A 19,201-nucleotide genomic window follows, 5' to 3' on the forward strand; every position below is an offset into this window, starting at 1 on the left:
GCTGAGACAAATAACTAGCCAATAGCTGCGATATAAACAGTGAAACAAAGTGGGAAATGGGTCCCTAAAAAGTGTTAATTTTAAGGGTTAAAATTAAGAGTTGGTGGCTGAATAATTATTTTATAAGAAAAAGGACATGTAGCTAAACGTGTTGATGTGATTTTTATGTCTGGGATCCAAGAAATGTGGAAACCACAGCGATGTAAATACTTAGTCCAAAGAGCGTTGGTCATTAAAAATCTTGTGTAGATTAACATTACAGCAGATGGAGAGTTATTTGGAGCACCTGCCGCTTTGAAGCTCACAGTGTCAAAACCGATGGTCCTTTAGTCATGTTAAAGGTAACGTGAGAGAGAAGAAATGTTGTCCTCCGTTTTGAGGGTAAATTTATGTATGTGGGATGAATATTGTGATAAGGAGAGCAATTTGTTTGGGAGATTTTGAAAGTTTGTCAGAAGTCCTTGACACTGAAATGATGATGTCATCACTCTAACTCTGAACACCTGCTGCTCACTTGACATTCAGCTTTGACCTGCCAGAATATTCCATCAATGTATTTGAATGGGCTTACCACTGCTCGCGAAACCTCACATATCTTAAAAACTAAACATGGTATCACCAATCCGTTTGGACTGTGAGCGACAGCACAAATAAGCGCACGTTTTGATATATTTTATTTGTATGTAACATTCAGACTGGGACCACAGTGGCAATTTTAAAACATGAGTGAAAATTGTGAAATTCTGGACATCAGTTAGAGTGAGAGCCCAATGTGTGTGTATGTGGTGCGTGTCAAACAAATGGCTCTCCTGGGAGACTGGAACATTTTATGTTTTTACTTTTTGCTTTATGAGTGAGAGGACACTCAGAGCTTTCTTTTGATGTATTTTGATTATATATGCGAGCAACAATGACTTCAGGATGGCGATTTACAAATATGTCTCCAAAACTGAACTTTTTGGCAGTTACACTCTAGGATTTGAATTTTTGCCATTCATTTTCAATGGGGAAATTTTTTGTCGTTTAAACTCGATTTGTGTCCACACCGTGTGACCGAAGTTTCCACAAAGTAATAGCACCCATGTCATGACCGAGCCGCTCGTTTTGATACCTTTTTTGTGCGTGTGGCGCAAACGCTGTGGGAGGAGTAGCGCGCGTAAATTTGAGGATATAATAATAAGAACTAGAAAAATTGCATTTCCCTGCGGAAAATGCGTGTGAATGCTTTCTGCTGAAATGTTGCAGAAACACTGCTGAATGAAGAAGAACTAGCAGAAGATGAAGAAAAAGTGGAAGAAGAGGAAATAGCAGAAGAAAAGTAGAAGAAGACAAACATTAGTAAAAGTACAACAAGAAGCAGAAGAAGTAAAAGTATCTTCAGAAGAACAAGAAATAGTAATAGAAGATGTAGAAAAAGCAGAAATACAAGAAGCAGAAGAGGAAGAAAAAGCAGAAAAAGACAGTAGCAAAACTAAAACAAGAAGCAGAAGACGTAAAAGTATCTGCAGAAGAACAGGAAATAGTAATGGAAGAAGAAGATGAAGTAAAAGCAGAAATACAAAAAGCAGAAGAAGAGGAAATAGCAGAAAAAGACATTAGCAAAACTAGAACAAGAAGCAGAAGAAGTAAAAGTATCTGCAGAAGAACAAGAAATAGTAATAGAAGAAGATGTAGTAAAAGCAGAAATACAAGAAGCAGAAGAAGAGGAAATAGCAGAAAAAGACTGTAGCAAAACTAAAACAAGAGGCAGAAGAAGTAAAAGTATCTGTAGGAGAACAAGAAATAGTGACAGAATAAGAAAATGTAGTAAAAGAAGACATGTACGCAGAAAAAGAAGTAAAAGCAGAAGAACAGGAAGTTGAAGCAAAAGTAGACCATTTACAGTATGAAGTTCAATGCATGTGTGTGCGTGTGTGGGGGTGTGGGTGTTTGTGTGTAACTGCAACCAAGAGTAACAGCACTCAGCTGGCAGTTTAGACTGAGAAAACGGGGAAAACATCTCCCTATTCAGTGCAGACTTTCAGGGGTAAAATGAAGAGTTGGTGGCTGAATGATGATTTTATGAGCAAGAGGAGAGGTAGCTGAACGCGTTGATGTAATTTTTATGTCTGGGATCCAAGAAATGTGGGAACCACAGCGATGTAAAAACTTGGTCAAGAGAAATCTGTTTCCAAATGAATCGGTGAATCTTAACATTATCGCAGATGGAGAGTTTTTTGGACCACCTGCCGCTTTGAAGCTCACAGTGTCCAAACCGTTGCTCCGTTTGTCCTGAAATCCTAATGTGAGCGAGAGGACAAGTTTTCCTACGTTTTGAGGGTAAATTTAGTCATGTGGTGTGAAAATTGTGGTCGCTAGAGCAATTTGTTCGGGAGATTTTGAAATAATCTCACAACTCTGCCGCACTCTAACGATGACGTCACGCACTCTAGCTCTGAACATTCCACCACATAGACACCCATTCAAAAACGGGGAAGACAGCAAAAAACATCACAAAACAGTTGGAAGTATAGTTTAAAAAGTATAAAAGATAGCAAAACAATGTAAATGTAGTAAAAGTAGTGGAGAAACGTGTGAACGTTTTAAAGTAAAAATGAAGTCTCTACGTGGAACACAGCAAAAGTTATAAGGCTGAGAAGAAGGTGAAACAGTGGAAAAAAATCCCATTCATTTCAATGGGGAAATTTTTTTTGAAAATTTGTGGAAAAAGTGAAATAACTTAAAAAGTAAAAGTAGTAAAAACGTGAAAAGATATAGCACACCTGTCCAGAAGAAGCAGAACAGTATGAAAGTTGAACGGTGAAAGTAGCACAAACGGTTGAAGAGTAGAAGCGAAGCAAAAAACGTACGGAAGTAGAATAATAACTAGAAAATTTGCATTTCCCTGCGGAAAATGCGTGTGAATGCTTCCTGCTGAAATGTTGCGGAAACACTGCTGAATGAAGAAAAATCAGCAGAAAAAGAGGAAAATTAGCAGAAGATGAAGAAAAAGTGGAACAAGTAGAAGAAGAGGAAATAGCAGAAGAAAAGTGGAAGAAGAGGAAATAGCAGAAGAAAAGTGGAAGAAGATCAAATAGCAGAAGAAAAGTGGAAGAGGAAATAGCAGAAGAAAAGTGGAAGAAGAGGAAATAGCAGAAGAAAAGTGGAAGAAGATCAAATAGCAGAAGAAAAGTGGAAGAGGAAATAGCAGAAGAAAAGTGGAAGAAGAGGAAATAGCAGAAGAAAAGTGGAAGAAGATCAAATAGCAGAAGAAAAGTGGAAGCAGAAAAAGAAGTAAAAGCAGAAGAACAAGAGGTAGAAGAAGAGGAAATAGCAGAAGAAAAGTGGAAGAAGAAAAACAGTAGTAAAAGGAAGTAGAAGAAATTGAAAGTATCTGTACAAGAACAGGACACATCAGACATGTCACTCGCAGGAGCTGGGGATCGAACCCTCAACCTTCCGATTGACTCTACCAACTGAGCCACAGCCGCCAATCATGAAGAAAAGCATTTACAGTATAAAGTTCAATGCATGTGTGTGCGTGTGTGGAGGGGAGGGTGTTTCTGTGTGTAAGTGCAATCAAGAGCAACTGCATTCAGCTGGCAGCTTCGACTGAGAAAATGGGGGAACATCTCCCTATTCAGTGCTCATTTTAAGGGGTAAAATGAAGAGTTCGCGGCTGAATGATGATTTTATGAGCAAGAGGAGAGATAGCTGAACGCGTTGATGTAATTTTTATGTCTGGGATCCAAGAAATGTTGGAACTACAGCGATGTAAAAACTTAGTCAATTTTTCTTTCATTTGACATTTTTCGTTTCTTTTAACATTATCGCAGATGGAGAGTTTTTTGGACCACCTGCCGCTTTGAAGCTCACAGTGTCCAAACCGTAGCTCCGTTTGTCCTGAAATCTTAATGTGAGCGAGAGGACAAGTTTTCCTACGTTTTGAGGGTAAATTTAGTCATGTGGTGTGAAAATTGTGGTCGCTAGAGCAATTTGTTCGGGTGATTTTGAAATAATCTCACAACTCTGCCACACTCTAGCGATGATGTCACGCACTCTAGCTCTGAACATTCCACCACATAGACACCCATTCAAAAACGGGGAAGACAGCAAAAAACATCACAAAACAGTTGGAAGTATAGTTTAAAAAGTATAAAAGATAGCAAAACAATGTAAATGTAGTAAAAGTAGTGGAGAAACGTGTGAACGTTTTAAAGTAAAAATGAAGTCTCTACGTGGAACACAGCAAAAGTTATAAGGCTGAGAAAAAGGTGGAACAGTGGAAAAAAATCCCATTCATTTCAATGGGGAAAAAAATTGTGAAAATTTGTGGAAAAAGTGAAATAACTTAAAAAGTAAAAGTAGTAAAAACGTGAAAAGATATAGCACACATGTCCAGAAGAAGCAGAACAGTATGATAGTTGAACGGTGAATGTAGCACAAACGGTTGAAGAGTAGAAGAGCAGTGAAAAACGTACGGAAGTAGAATAATAATAATAACTAGAAAATTTGCATTTCCCTGCGGAAAATGCGTGTGAATGCTTCCTGCTGAAATGTTGCGGAAACACTGCTGAATGAAGAAAAATCAGCAGAAAAAGAGGAAAATTAGCAGAAGATGAAGAAAAAGTGGAACAAGTAGAAGAGGAAATAGCAGAAGAAAAGTGGAAGAAGAGGAAATAGCAGAAGAAAAGTGGAAGAAGAGGAAATAGCAGAAGAAAAGTGGAAGAAGAAAAACAGTAGTAAAAGGAGAAAATGAAGTAGAAGAAAGTGAAAGTATCTGTACAAGAACAAGAAATAGTGATAGAAGAAAATGTAGTAAAAGAAGTGGAAGCAGAAAACGAAGTAAAAGCAGAAGAACAAGCAGTAGAAGAAGAGGAAATAGCAGAAAAACAGTAGTAAAAGGAGAAAAGGAAGTGAAAGTATCTGTACAAGAACAAGAAATAGTGATAAAAGAAAATGTAGTAAAAGTAGGAATAGTAAAAGTAGAACAAGAAAAATAAGAAAGCAAAAGTGTCTGTACAAGAACAAGAAATAGTGATAGAATAAGAACATGTAGTAAAAGAAGTGGAAGCAGAAAAAGAAGTAAAAGCAGAAGAACAAGCAGTAGAAGAAGAGGAAATAGCAGAAAAACAGTAGTAAAAGGAGAAAAGGAAGTGAAAGTATCTGTACAAGAACAGGACACATCGGACATGCTGCTCGCAGGAGCTGGGGATCGATCCCTCAACCTTCTGATTGAAGGGCGACGACTCTACCAACTGAGCCACAGCCGCCAAACATGAAATAAAGCATTTACAGTATAAAGTTCAATGCATGTGTGTGCGTGTGTGGAGGGGAGGGTGTTTGTGTGTGTAAGTGCAATCAAGAGCAACTGCATTCAGCTGGCAGCTTCGACTGAGAAAATGGGGGAACATCTCCCTATTCAGTGCTCATTTTAAGGGGTAAAATGAAGAGTTCGCGGCTGAATGATGATTTTATGAGCAAGAGGAGAGATAGCTGAACGCGTTGATGTAATTTTTATGTCTGGCATCTAAGAAATGTTGGAACTACAGCGATGTAAAAACTTAGTCAATTTTTCTTTCATCTGACATTTTTCGTTTCTTTTAACATTATCGCAGATGGAGAGTTTTTTGGACCACCTGCCGCTTTGAAGGTCACAGTGTCCAAACCGTAGCTCCGTTTGTCCTGAAATCTTAATGTGAGCGAGAGGACAAGTTTTCCTACGTTTTGAGGATAAATTTAGTCATGTGGTGTGAAAATTGTGGTCGCTAGAGCAATTTGTTCGGGAGATTTTGAAATAATCTCACAACTCTGCCGCACTCTCGCGATGATGTCACGCACTCTAGCTCTGAACATTCCACCACATAGACACCCATTCAAAAACGGGGAAGACAGCAAAAAACATCACAAAACAGTTGGAAGTATAGTTTAAAAAGTATAAAAGATAGCAAAACAATGTAAATGTAGTAAAAGTAGTGGAGAAACGTGTGAACGTTTTAAAGTAAAAATGAAGTCTCTACGTGTAACACAGCAAAAGTTATAAGGCTGAGAAAAAGGTGGAACAGTGGAAAAAAATCCCATTCATTTCAATGGGGAAAAAAATTGTGAAAATTTGTGGAAAAAGTGAAATAACTTAAAAAGTAAAAGTAGTAAAAACGTGAAAAGATATAGCACACCTGTCCAGAAGAAGCAGAACAGTATGAAAGTTGAACGGTGAAAGTAGCACAAATGGTTGAAGAGTAGAAGCGAAGTAAAAAACGCACGGAAGTAGAATAATAATAATAACTAGAAAAATTGCATTTCCCTGCGGAAAATGCGTGTGAATGCTTCACATGCATTCACACGCAAAGACAGTAGCAAAACTAAAAGAAGAAGCAGAAGAAGTAAAAGCATCTGCAGAAGAAGAAGATGTAGCAAAAGCAGAAATACAAGAAGCAGAAGAAGAGGAAATAGCAAAAAAAAACATAAGTAAAAACGTGAAAAGTCATAGCCATAATGAGCAGAAAAAGCTGAACAGTATGATAGTTGAACGGTGAAAGTAGCACTAATGGTTGAAGAGTAGTGTTGCTCGCAGGAGCTGGGGATCGATCCCTCAACCTTGTGATTGAGGGGCGACGACTCTACCAACTGAGCCACAGCCAAAGCAGATGAAATAGCAGGAAAAATACCATAAGCAGAAGAAGAGGTGGAAAAGTTGAAACGTTTCCCATTCTTTTGAATGGGGCAGAATTTGGTGGAAAAAGTGAAATAACTTAAAAAGTAAAAGTGGTACAAACGTGAAAAGTCATAGCACACATGAGCAGAAAAAGCTGAACAGTATGATAGTTGAACGGTGAAAGTAGCACAAACTGTTGAAGATTAGTGTCATTCGCAGGAGCTGGGGATCGAACACTCAACCTTGTGAGTGAGGGGCGACAACTCTACCAACTGAGCTAAAGCTGAAGCAGGGGAAACAGCAGAAAAAGTACGAGATGAAGAAGAGGTTGAAAAGATGAAACGTTTCCCATTCATTTGAATGGGGCAGAATTCGGTGGAAAAAGTGAAATAACTTAAAAAGTAAAAGTGGTACAAACGTGAAAAGTCATAGACATAATCAGCTGAACAGTATGATAGTTGAACGGTGAAAGTAGCACAAACTGTTGAAGATTAGTGTCATTCGCAGGAGCTGGGGATCGAACTCTCATCCTTCTGAGTGAAAGGCGAAGAGTCACAAAGGGAGCCACAGCCAAAGCTGAGGATACAGCAGAAAAAAAACAATAAGCAGAAGAAGAGGTTGAATAGTTGAAACGTTTCCCATTCATTTGAATGGGGCAGAATGTGGTGGAAAAAGTGAAATAACTTAAAAAGTAAAAGTGGTTCAAACGTGAAAAGTCATAGCACACATGAGCAGAAAAAGCTGAACAGTATGATAGTTGAATGGTGAACGTAACACAAACGGTTGAAGAGTAGTTTTAATCGCAGGAGCTGGGGATCGAACACTCAACCTTCTGAGTGAAACATTTCCCATTCATTTCTATGGGGCAGAATTTTGTGGAAAAAGTGAAATAACTTAAAAAGTAAAAGTGGTACAAACGTGAAAAGTCATAGCACAAATGAGCAGAAAAAGCTGAACAGAATGATATTTGAATGGTGAAAGTAGCACAAACAGCTGAAGAGTAGAAGCGAATCAAAAAACGTACGGAAGTAGAATAATAATAATAATAATAATAATAATAAAGATTTGGATATCAATAGTGTGAATGCTGTGAAGCATTCACACTAACTAGAAAATTTGCATTTCCCTGCGGAAAATGCGTGTGAATGCTTCCTGCTGAAATGTTGCGGAAACACTGCTGAATGAAGAAAAATCAGCAGAAAAAGAGGAAAATTAGCAGAAGATGAAGAAAAAGTGGAACAAGTAGAAGAAGAGGAAATAGCAGAAGAAAAGTGGTAGAAGAGGAAATAGCAGAAGAAAAGTGGAAGAAGAAAAACAGTAGTAAAAGGAGAAAAGGAAGTAGAAGAAAGTGAAAGTATCTGTACAAGAACAAGAAATAGTGATAGAAGAAAATGTAGTAAAAGAAGTGGAAGCAGAAAAAGAAGTAAAAGCAGAAGAACAAGAGGTAGAAGAAGAGGAAATAGCAGAAGAAAAGTGGAAGAAGAAAAACAGTAATAAAAGGAAGTAGAAGAAATTGAAAGTATCTGTACAAGAACAAGAAATAGTGATAGAAGAAAATGTAGTAAAAGAAGTGGAAGCAGAAAAAGAAGTAAAAGCAGAAGTAGAAGAAGAGGAAATAGCATAAAAACAGTAGTACAATTAGAACAAGTAGTAAAAGTATCTGTAGAAGGACAAGAAATAGTAATAGAATAAGAAAATGTAGTAAAAGAAGACATGTACGTAGAAAAAGAAGTAAAAGCAGAAGAACAGGAAGTTGAAGCAAAAGTAGACCATTTACAGTATGAAGTTCAATGCATGTGTGTGCGTGTGTGGGGGTGTGGGTGTTTGTGTGTAACTGCAACCAAGAGTAACAGCACTCAGCTGGCAGCTTAGACTGAGAAAACGGGGAAAACATCTCCCTATTCAGTGCAGACTTTCAGGGGTAAAATGAAGAGTTGGTGGCTGAATGATGATTTTATGAGCAAGAGGAGAGGTAGCTGAACGCGTTGATGTAATTTTTATGTCTGGGATCCAAGAAATGTGGGAACTACAGCGATGTAAAAACTTGGTCAAGAGAGATCAGTTTCCAAATGAATCGGAGAATCTTAACATTATCGCAGATGGAGAGTTTTTTGGACCACCTGCCGCTTTGAAGCTCACAGTGTCCAAACCGTTGCTCCGTTTGTCCTGAAATCCTAATGTGAGCGAGAGGACAAGTTTTCCTACGTTTTGAGGGTAAATTTAGTCATGTGGTGTGAAAATTGTGGTCGCTAGAGCAATTTGTTCGGGAGATTTTGAAATAATCTCACAACTCTGCCGCACTCTCGCGATGATGTCACGCACTCTAGCTCTGAACATTCCACCACATAGACACCCATTCAAAAACGTGGAAGACAGCAAAAAACATCACAAAACAGTTGGAAGTATAGTTTAAAAAGTATAAAAGATAGCAAAACAATGTAAATGTAGTAAAAGTAGTGGAGAAACGTGTGAACGTTTTAAAGTAAAAATGAAGTCTCTACGTGGAACACAGCAAAAGTTATAAGGCTGAGAAAAAGGTTGAAAAGTGGAAAAAAATCCCATTCATTTCAATGGGGAAAAAAATTGTGAAAATTTGTGAAAAAAGTGAAATAACTTAAAAAGTAAAAGTAGTAAAAACGTGAAAAGATATAGCCATAATGAGCAGAAAAAGCTGAACAGTATGATAGTTGAACGGTGAAAGTAGCACAAACGGTTGAAGAGTAGAAGAGCAGCGAAAAACGCACGGAAGTGGAATAATAATAATAATAATAATAATAAAGATTTGGATAACAATAGTGTGAATGCTTTCAAGCATTCACACTAATAAAGATTTGGATAACAATAGTGTGAATGCTTTCAAGCATTCACACTAATAATAATAATAAAGATTTGGATAACAATAGTGTGAATGCTTGAGCATTCACACTAACTAGAAAATTTGCATTTCCCTGCGGAAAATGCGTGTGAATGCTTCCTGCTGAAATGTTGCGGAAACACTGCTGAATGAAGAAAAATCAGCAGAAAAAGAGGAAAATTAGCAGAAGATGAAGAAAAAGTGGAACAAGTAGAAGAAGAGGAAATAGCAGAAGAAAAGTGGAAGAAGAGGAAATAGCAGAAGAAAAGTGGAAGAAGAGGAAATAGCAGAAGAAAAGTGGAAGAAGAAAAACAGTAGTAAAAGGAGAAAATGAAGTAGAAGAAAGTGAAAGTATCTGTACAAGAACAAGAAATAGTGATAGAAGAAAATGTAGTAAAAGAAGTGGAAGCAGAAAAAGAAGTAAAAGCAGAAGAACAAGCAGTAGAAGAAGAGGAAATAGCAGAAAAACAGTAGTAAAAGGAGAAAAGGAAGTGAAAGTATCCGTACAAGAACAAGAAATAGTGATAAAAGAAAATGTAGTAAAAGTAGGAATAGTAAAAGTAGAACAAGAAAAAGAAGAAAGCAAAAGTGTCTATACAAGAACAAGAAATAGTGATAGAATAAGAACATGTAGTAAAAGAAGTGGAAGCAGAAAAAGAAGTAAAAGCAGAAGAACACGCAGTAGAAGAAGAGGAAATAGCAGAAAAACAGTAGTAAAAGGAGAAAAGGAAGTGAAAGTATCTGTACAAGAACAGGACACATCGGACATGTTGCTCGTAGGAGCTTGGGATCGATCCCTCAACCTTCTGATTGAAGGGCGACGACTCTACCAACTGAGCCACAGCCACCAATCATTAAGTAAAGCATTTACAGTATAAAGTTCAATGCATGTGTGTGCGTGTGTGGAGGGGAGGGTGTTTGTGTGTGTAAGTGCAATCAAGAGCAACTGCATTCAGCTGGCAGCTTCGACTAGGAAAACGGGGGAACATCTCCCAATTCAGTGCTCATTTTAAGGGGTTAAATTAAGAGTTGGTGGCTGAATGATGATTTTATGAGCAAGAGGAGAGGTAGCTGAACGCGTTGATGTAATTTTTATGTCTGGGATCCAAGAAATGTGGGAACTACAGCGATGTAAAAACTTTGTCAAGAGAGATCAGTTTCCAAATGAATCGGTGAATCTTAACATTATCGCAGATGGAGAGTTTTTTGGACCACCTGCCGCTTTGAAGGTCACAGTGTCCAAACCGTAGCTCCGTTTGTCCTGAAATCTTAATGTGAGCGAGAGGACAAGTTTTCCTACGTTTTGAGGGTAAATTTAGTCATGTGGTCTGAAAATTGTGGTCGCTAGAGCAATTTGTTCGGGAGATTTTGAAATATTCTCACAACTCTGCCGCACTCTCGCGATGATGTCACGCACTCTAGCTCTGAACATTCCACCACATAGACACCCATTCAAAAACGGGGAAGACAGCAAAAAACATCACAAAACAGTTGGAGGTATAGTTTAAAAAGTATAAAAGATTGCAAAACAATGTAAATGTAGTAAAAGTAGTGGAGAAACATGTGAACGTTTTAAAGTAAAAATGAAGTCTCTACGTGGAACACAGCAAAAGTTATAAGGCTGAGAAGAAGGTGAAACAGTGGAAAAAAATCCCATTCATTTCAATGGGGAAAAAAATTGTGAAAATTTGTGGAAAAAGTGAAATAACTTAAAAAGTAAAAGTAGTAAAAACGTGAAAAGATATAGCACACCTGTCCAGAACAAGCAGAACAGTATGAAAGTTGAACGGTGAAAGTAGCACAAACGGTTGAAGAGTAGAAGCGAAGCAAAAAACGTACGGAAGTAGAATAATAATAATAAAGATTTGGATAACAATAGTGTGAATGCTTGAGCATTCACACTAACTAGAAAATTTGCATTTCCCTGCGGACAATGCGTGTGAATGCTTCCTGCTGAAATGTTGCGGAAACACTGCTGAATGAAGAAAAATCAGCAGAAAAAGAGGAAAATTAGCAGAAGATGAAGAAAAAGTGGAACAAGTAGAAGAAGAGGAAATAGCAGAAGAAAAGTGGAAGAAGAGGAAATAGCAGAAGAAAAGTGGTAGAAGAGGAAATAGCAGAAGAAAAGTGGAAGAAGAGGAAATAGCAGAAGAAAAGTGGAAGAAGGAAAACAGTAGTAAAAGGAGAAAAGGAAGTAGAAGAAAGTGAAAGTATCTGTACAAGAACAAGAAATAGTGATAGAAGAAAATGTAGTAAAAGAAGTGGAAGCAGAAAAAGAAGTAAAAGCAGAAGAACAAGAGGTAGAAGAAGAGGAAATAGCAGAAGAAAAGTGGAAGAAGAAAAACAGTAGTAAAAGGAAGTAGAAGAAATTGAAAGTATCTGTACAAGAACAGGACACATCAGACATGTCACTCGCAGGAGCTGGGGATCAAACCCTCAACCTTCCGATTGAGGGGCGACGACTCTACCAACTGAACCACAGCCGCCAACCATGAAAAATAGCATTTACAGTATAAAGTTCAATGCATGTGTGTGCGTGTGTGGAGGGGAGGGTGTTTGTGTGTAAGTGCAATCAAGAGCAACTGCATTCAGCTGGCAGCTTCGACTGAGAAAATGGGGGAACATCTCCCTATTCAGTGCTCATTTTAAGGGGTAAAATGAAGAGTTCGCGGCTGAATGATGATTTTATGAGCACGAGCAGAGATAGCTGAACGCGTTGATGTAATTTTTCTGTCTGGCATCCAAGAAATGTCGAAACTACAGCGATTTAAAAACTTAGTCAATTTTTCTTTCATTTGACATTTTTCGTTTCTTTTAACATTATCGCAGATGGAGAGTTTTTTGGACCACCTGCCGCTTTGAAGCTCACTGTGTCCAAACCGTAGCTCCGTTTGTCCTGAAATCTTAATGTGAGCAAGAGGACAAGTTTTCCTACGTTTTGAGGGTAAATTTAGTCATGTGGTGTGAAAATTGTGGTCGCTAGAGCAATTTGTTCGGGAGATTTTGAAATAATCTCACATCTCTGCCGCACTCTAAGCGATGATGTCATCACTCTAGCTCTGAACATCTCACCACATACACACCCATTCAAAAAGGGAGAAAACTGTAAAAAACATCACCAAACATTTGGAGGTATAGTTTAAAAAGTATAAAAGATAGCAAAACAATGTAAATGTAGTAAAAGTAGTGGAGAAACGTGTGAACGTTTTAAAGTAAAAATGAAGTCTCTACGTGGAACAGAGCAAAAGTTATAAGGCTGAGAAAAAGGTGGAACAGTGGAAAAAAATCCCATTCATTTCAATGGGGAAAAAATTTGTGAAAATTTGTGGAAAAAGTGAAATAACTTAAAAAGTAAAAGTAGTAAAAACGTGAAAAGTCATAGCAATAATGAGCAGAAAAAGCTGAACAGTATGATAGTTGAACGGTGAAAGTAGCACAAACGGTGCAAAAGTAGAAGAGAAGTAAAAAACGTACGGAAGTGGAAGAAGAATAATAACTAGAAAATTTGCATTTCCCTGCGGAAAATGCGTGTGAATGCTTCCTGCTGAAATGTTGCAGAAACGCTGCTGAATGAAGAATAACTAGCAGAAGTAGAGGAGAATTAGCAGAAAATGAAGAAAAAGTGGAACAAGTAGAAGAAGAGGAAATAGCAGAAGAAAAGTGGAAGAAGAGGAAATAGCAGAAGAAAAGTGGAAGAAGAGGAAATAGCAGAAGAAAAGTGGAAGAAGATCAAATAGCAGAAGAAAAGTGGAAGCAGAAAAAGAAGTAAAAGCAGAAGAACAAGAGGTAGAAGAAGAGGAAATAGCAGAAGAAAAGTGGAAGAAGAGGAAATAGCAGAAGAAAAGTGGAAGAAGAGGAAATAGCAGAAGAAAAGTGGAAGAAGATCAAATAGCAGAAGAAAAGTGGAAGCAGAAAAAGAAGTAAAAGCAGAAGAACAAGAGGTAGAAGAAGAGGAAATAGCAGAAGAAAAGTAGAAGAAGAGGAAATAGCAGAAGAAAAGTGGAAGAAGAGGAAATAGCAGAAGAACAAGAGGTAGAAGAAGAGGAAATAGCAGAAGAAAAGTGGAAGAAGAAAAACAGTAGTAAAAGGAGAAAAGGAAGTAGAAGAAAGTGAAAGTATCTGTACAAGAACAAGAAATAGTGATAGAAGAAAATGTAGTAAAAGAAGTGGAAGCAGAAAAAGAAGTAAAAGCAGAAGAACAAGAGGTAGAAGAAGAGGAAATAGCAGAAGAAAAGTGGAAGAAGAAAAACAGTAGTAAAAGGAAGTAGAAGAAATTGAAAGTATCTGTACAAGAACAGGACACATCAGACATGTCACTCGCAGGAGCTGGGGATCGAACCCTCAACCTTCCGATTGACTCTACCAACTGAGCCACAGCCGCCAATCATGAAGAAAAGCATTTACAGTATAAAGTTCAATGCATGTGTGTGCGTGTGTGGAGGGGAGGGTGTTTGTGTGTGTAAGTGCAATCAAGAGCAACTGCATTCAGCTGGCAGCTTCGACTGAGAAAATGGGGGAACATCTCCCTATTCAGTGCTCATTTTAAGGGGTAAAATGAAGAGTTCGCGGCTGAATGATGATTTTATGAGCAAGAGGAGAGATAGCTGAACGCGTTGATGTAATTTTTATGTCTGGCATCCAAGAAATGTTGGAACTACAGCGATGTAAAAACTTAGTCAATTTTTCTTTCATTTGACATTTTTCGTTTCTTTTAACATTATCGCAGATGGAGAGTTTTTTGGACCACCTGCCGCTTTGAAGCTCACTGTGTCCAAACCGTAGCTCCGTTTGTCCTGAAATTTTAATGTGAGCGAGAGGACAAGTTTTCCTACGTTTTGAGGGTAAATTTAGTCATGTGGTGTGAAAATTGTGGTCGCTAGAGCAATTTGTTCGCGAGATTTTGAAATAATCTCACATCTCTGCCGCACTCTAAGCGATGATGTCACGCACTCTAGCTCTGAACATTCCACCACATAGACACCCATTCAAAAAGGGAGAAAACTGTAAAAAACATCACCAAACATTTGTAGGTATAGTTTAAAAAGTATAAAAGATAGCAAAACAATGTAAATGTAGCAAAAGTAGCAGAAGAACGTGTGAACGTTTTAAAGCAAAAAGGAAGTCTCTACGTTGAACAGAGCAGAAGTTATAAGGCTGAGAAGAAGGTTGAAAAGCTGAAACGTTTCCCATTCATTTCAATGGGGCAGAATTTTCTGGAAAAAGTGAAATAACTTAAAAAGTAAAAGTAGTAAAAACGCGAAAAGTCATAGCCATAATGAGCAGAAAAAGCTGAACAGTATGATAGTTGAACGGTGAAAGTAGCAGAAACGGTTGAAGAGCAGAAGCGAAGCAAAAAATGCACGGAAGTGGAATAATAACTAGAAAATTTGCATTTCCCTGCGGAAAATGCGTGTGAATGCTTCCTGCTGAAATGTTGCGGAAACACTGCTGAATGAAGAAAAATCAGCAGAAAAAGAGGAAAATTAGCAGAAGATGAAGAAAAAGTGGAACAAGTAGAAGAAGAGGAAATAGCAGAAGAAAAGTGGAAGAAGAGGAAATAGCAGAAGAAAAGTGGAAGAAGAGGAAATAGCAGAAGAAAAGTGGAAGAAGAAAAACAGTAGTAAAAGGAGAAAATGAAGTAGAAGAAAGTGAAAGTATCTGTACAAGAACAAGAAATAGTGATAGAAGAAAATGTAGTAAAAGAAGTGGAAGCAGAAAAAGAAGTAAAAGCAGAAGAACAAGCAGTAGAAGAAGAGGAAATAGCAGAAAAACAGTAGTAAAAGGAAGTGAAAGTATCTGTACAAGAACAAGAAATAGTGATAGAAGAAAATTTAGTAAAAGTAGGAATAGTAAAAGTAGAACAAGAAGAAGAAGAAAGCAAAAGTGTCTGTACAAGAACATGAAATAGTAATAGAATAAGAACATGTAGTAAAAGAAGTGGAAGCAGAAAAAGAAGTAAAAGCAGAAGAACAAGCAGTAGAAAAAGAGGAAATAGCAGAAAAACAGTAGTAAAAGGAGAAAAGGAAGTGAAAGTATCTGTACAAGAACAAGAAATAGTGATAAAAGAAAATGTAGTAAAAGTAGGAATAGTAAAAGTAGAACAAGTAAAAGAAGAAAGCAAAAGTGTCTATACAAGAACAAGAAATAGTGATAGAATAAGAACATGTAGTAAAAGAAGTGGAAGCAGAAAAAGAAGTAAAAGCAGAAGAACAAGCAGTAGAAGAAGAGGAAATAGCAGAAAAACAGTAGTAAAAGGAGAAAAGGAAGTGAAAGTATCTGTACAAGAACAGGACACATTGGACATGTTGCTCGCAGGAGCTTGGGATCGATCCCTCAACCTTCTGATTGAAGGGCGACGACTCTACCAACTGAGCCACAGCCACCAATCATGAAACGAGGCATTAACAGTATAAATTTCAATGCATGTGTGTGCGTGTGTGGAGGGGAGGGTGTTTGTGTGTGTAAGTGCAATCAAGAGGAACTGCATTCAGCTGGCAGCTTCGACTAGGAAAATGGGGGAACATCTCCCAATTCAGTGCTCATTTTAAGGGGTTAAATTAAGAGTTGGTGGCTGAATGATGATTTTAAGAGCAAGAGGAGAGTTAGCTGAACGCGTTGATGTAATTTTTATGTCTGTGATCCAAGAAATGTGGGAACTACGGCGATGTGAAAACTTTGTCAAGAGAGATCAGTTTCCAGATGAATCGGTGAATCTTAACATTATCGCAGATGGAGAGTTTTTTGGACCACCTGCCGCTTTGAAGCTCACTGTGTCCAAACCGTAGCTCCGTTTGTCCTGAAATCTTAATGTGAGCGAGAGGACAAGTTTTCCTACGTTTTGAGGGTAAATTTAGTCATGTGGTGTGAAAATTGTGGTCGCTAGAGCAATTTGTTCGGGAGATTTTGAAATAATCTCACATCTCTGCCGCACTCTAAGCGATGATGTCATCACTCTAGCTCTGAACATTCCACCACATAGACATCCATTCAAAAAGGGAGAAAACTGTAAAAAACATCACCAAACATTTGGAGGTATAGTTTGAAAAGTATAAAAGATAGCAAAACAATGTAAATGTAGTAAAAGTAGTGGAGAAACGTGTGAACGTTTTAAAGCAAAAATGAAGTCACTACGTGGAACAGAGCAAAAGTTATAAGGCTGAGAAAAAGGTGGAACAGTGGAAAAAAATCCCATTCATTTCAATGGGGAAAAAATTTGTGAAAATTTGTGGAAAAACTGAAATAACTTAAAAAGTAAAAGTAGTAAAAACGTGAAAAGTCATAGCCATAATGAGCAGAAAAAGCTGAACAGTATGATAGTTGAATGGTGAAAGTAGCACAAACGGTGCAAAAGTAGAAGCGAAGTAAAAAACGCACGGAAGTAGAAGAATAAAAATAAAGATTTGGATAACAATAGTGTGAATGCTTTGAAGCATTCACACTAATAATAAAGATTTGGATAACAATAGTGTGAATGCTTGAGCATTCACACTAACTAGACTATTTGCATTTCCCTGCGGAAAATGCGTGTGAATGCTTCCTGCAGAAAAGTTGCGGAAACACTGCTGAATGAAGAAGAATTAGCAGAAGATGAAGAAAAAGTGAAGGAAGTTGAAGAAGACATAGCAGAAGAAAAGTGGAAGAATAGGAAATAGCAGAAGAAAAGTGGAAGAAGAAAAACAGTAGTAAAAGGAGAAAAGGAAGTAGAAGAAAGTGAAAGTATCTGTACAAGAACAAGAAATAGTGATAGAAGAAAATGTACTAAAAGACGTGGAAGCAGAAAAAAATAAGTAAAAGCAGAAGAACAATAAGTAGAAGAAGAGGAAATAGCAGAAAAACACACAGTAAAAGTAGAACAAGAAGTGGAAGAAAGTAAAAGTATCTGTAGGAGAACAAGAATTAGCAGAAGATGAAGAAAAAGTGAAGGAAGTTGAAGAAGAGGACATAGCAGAAGAAAAGTGGAAGAAGAGGAAATAGCAGAAGAAAAGTGGAAGAAGAGGAAATAGCAGGAGAAAAGTGGAAGAAGAGGAAATAGCAGAAGAAAAGTGGAAGAAGAGGAAATAGCAGAAGAAAAGTGGAAGAAGAAAAACAGTAGTAAAAGGAGAAAAGGAAGTAGAAGAAAGTGAAAGTATCTGTACAAGAACAAGAAATAGTGATAGAAGAAAATGTAGTAAAAGTAGGAATAGTAAAAGTAGAACAAGCAGTAGAAGAAAGTGAAAGTATCTGTACAAGAACACGAAATAGTGATAGAATCAGAAAATGTAGTAAAAGAAGAAGTGGAAGCAGAAAAAGAAGTAAAAGCAGAAGAACAAGCAGTAGAAGAAGAGGAAATAGCAGAAAAACAGTAGTAAAAGGAGAAAAGGAAGTGAAAGTATCTGTACAAGAACAAGAAATAGTGATAGAAGAAAATGTAGTAAAAGTAGGAATAGTAAAAGTAGAACAAGCAGTAGAAGAAAGTGAAAGTATCTGTACAAGAACACGAAATAGTGATAGAATCAGAAAATGTAGTAAAAGAAGAAGTGGAAGCAGAAAAAGAAGTAAAAGCAGAAGAACAAGCAGTAGAAGAAGAGGAAATAGCAGAAAAACAGTAGTAAAAGGAGAAAAGGAAGTGAAAGTATCTGTACAAGAACAAGAAATAGTGATAGAAGAAAATGTAGTAAAAGTAGGAATAGTAAAAGTAGAACAAGCAGTAGAAGAAAGTGAAAGTATCTGTACAAGAACACGAAATAGTGATAGAATCAGAAAATGTAGTAAAAGAAGAAGTGGAAGCAGAAAAAGAAGTAAAAGCAGAAGAACAAGCAGTAGAAGAAGAGGAAATAGCAGAAAAACAGTTGTAAAAGGAGAAAAGGAAGTGAAAGTATCTGTACAAGAACAGGACACGTCGGACATGTTTGGGATCGATCCCTCAACCTTCTGATTGAAGGGCGACGACTCTACCAACTGAGCCACAGCCGCCAATCATGAAGAAAAGCATTTACAGTATAAAGTTCAATGCATGTGTGTGCGTGTGTGGAGGGGAGGGTGTTTGTGTGTGTAAGTGCAATCAAGAGCAACTGCATTCAGCTGGCAGCTTCGACTAGGAAAATGGGGGAACATCTCCCTATTCAGTGCTCATTTTAAGGGGTAAAATGAAGAGTTGGTGGCTTAATGATGATTTTATGAGCAAGAGGAGAGATAGCTGAACGCGTTGATGTAATTTTTATGTCTGGGATCCATGAAATTTCGGAACTACAGCGATGTAAAAACTTTGTCAAGAGAGATCAGTTTCCAAATGAATCGGTGAATCTTAACATTATCGCAGATGGAGAGTTTTTTGGACCACCTGCCGCTTTGAAGCTCACAGTGTCCAAACTGACGCTCCGTTTGTCCTGAAATCCTAACAGTTTTCAGTTTCCTCCAGTACCCATGCTTTCATTTACTCAGCTAACAAGTGACCTGCTTCACCATAAGGCAGGTGCTGAAAAGTGCTTTAAAGTTTACCGACTTGTAGCACCACGGACAGCGCCACTTTAAGGCGTGCTTACATGCATGTGTGTGTGTGTGAGAGGGACAGATTGAGAAGTAACATACTGCTGAATGTTGAAGAAAAAGTAGAATAAGCACAGGAAAAAGTTAGGTACAAGACAAAGTAATTTATTTGTGTTGAACATGTATAAATGTAGAAATTGCCAGAGAAAGTGGAGTTTATGCGTATCATGATGAACTGTCATACAGCT

The 19,201-nt window shown here is 37.6% G+C and overlaps 2 protein-coding genes across 6 annotated transcripts in view; one reads left to right on the forward strand and one right to left on the reverse strand.

Annotated features, from left to right (window-relative positions):
• The window catches only part of thsd7ba (thrombospondin, type I, domain containing 7Ba), a 419,860-nt gene that overhangs the window by 44,987 nt on the left and 355,672 nt on the right, over window positions 1–19,201 (forward strand). The gene's annotated exons all lie outside the window — the stretch shown is intronic.
• Window positions 16,973–19,182, reverse strand: LOC306832911 (uncharacterized protein; the record flags this gene model as incomplete). Its single annotated transcript, XM_079357931.1, has 3 exons — window positions 16,973–17,329; window positions 17,653–18,346; window positions 19,106–19,182. 3 exons carry the CDS (start codon window positions 19,180–19,182, stop codon window positions 17,066–17,068), a joined length of 1,035 nt encoding a protein of 344 aa, XP_079214057.1. The 3' UTR covers window positions 16,973–17,065.

This window comes from Symphodus melops (genome assembly GCF_947650265.1).
Source record: "Symphodus melops genome assembly, chromosome: 12".
NCBI classification, from domain to species: Eukaryota; Metazoa; Chordata; class Actinopteri; order Labriformes; family Labridae; genus Symphodus; species Symphodus melops.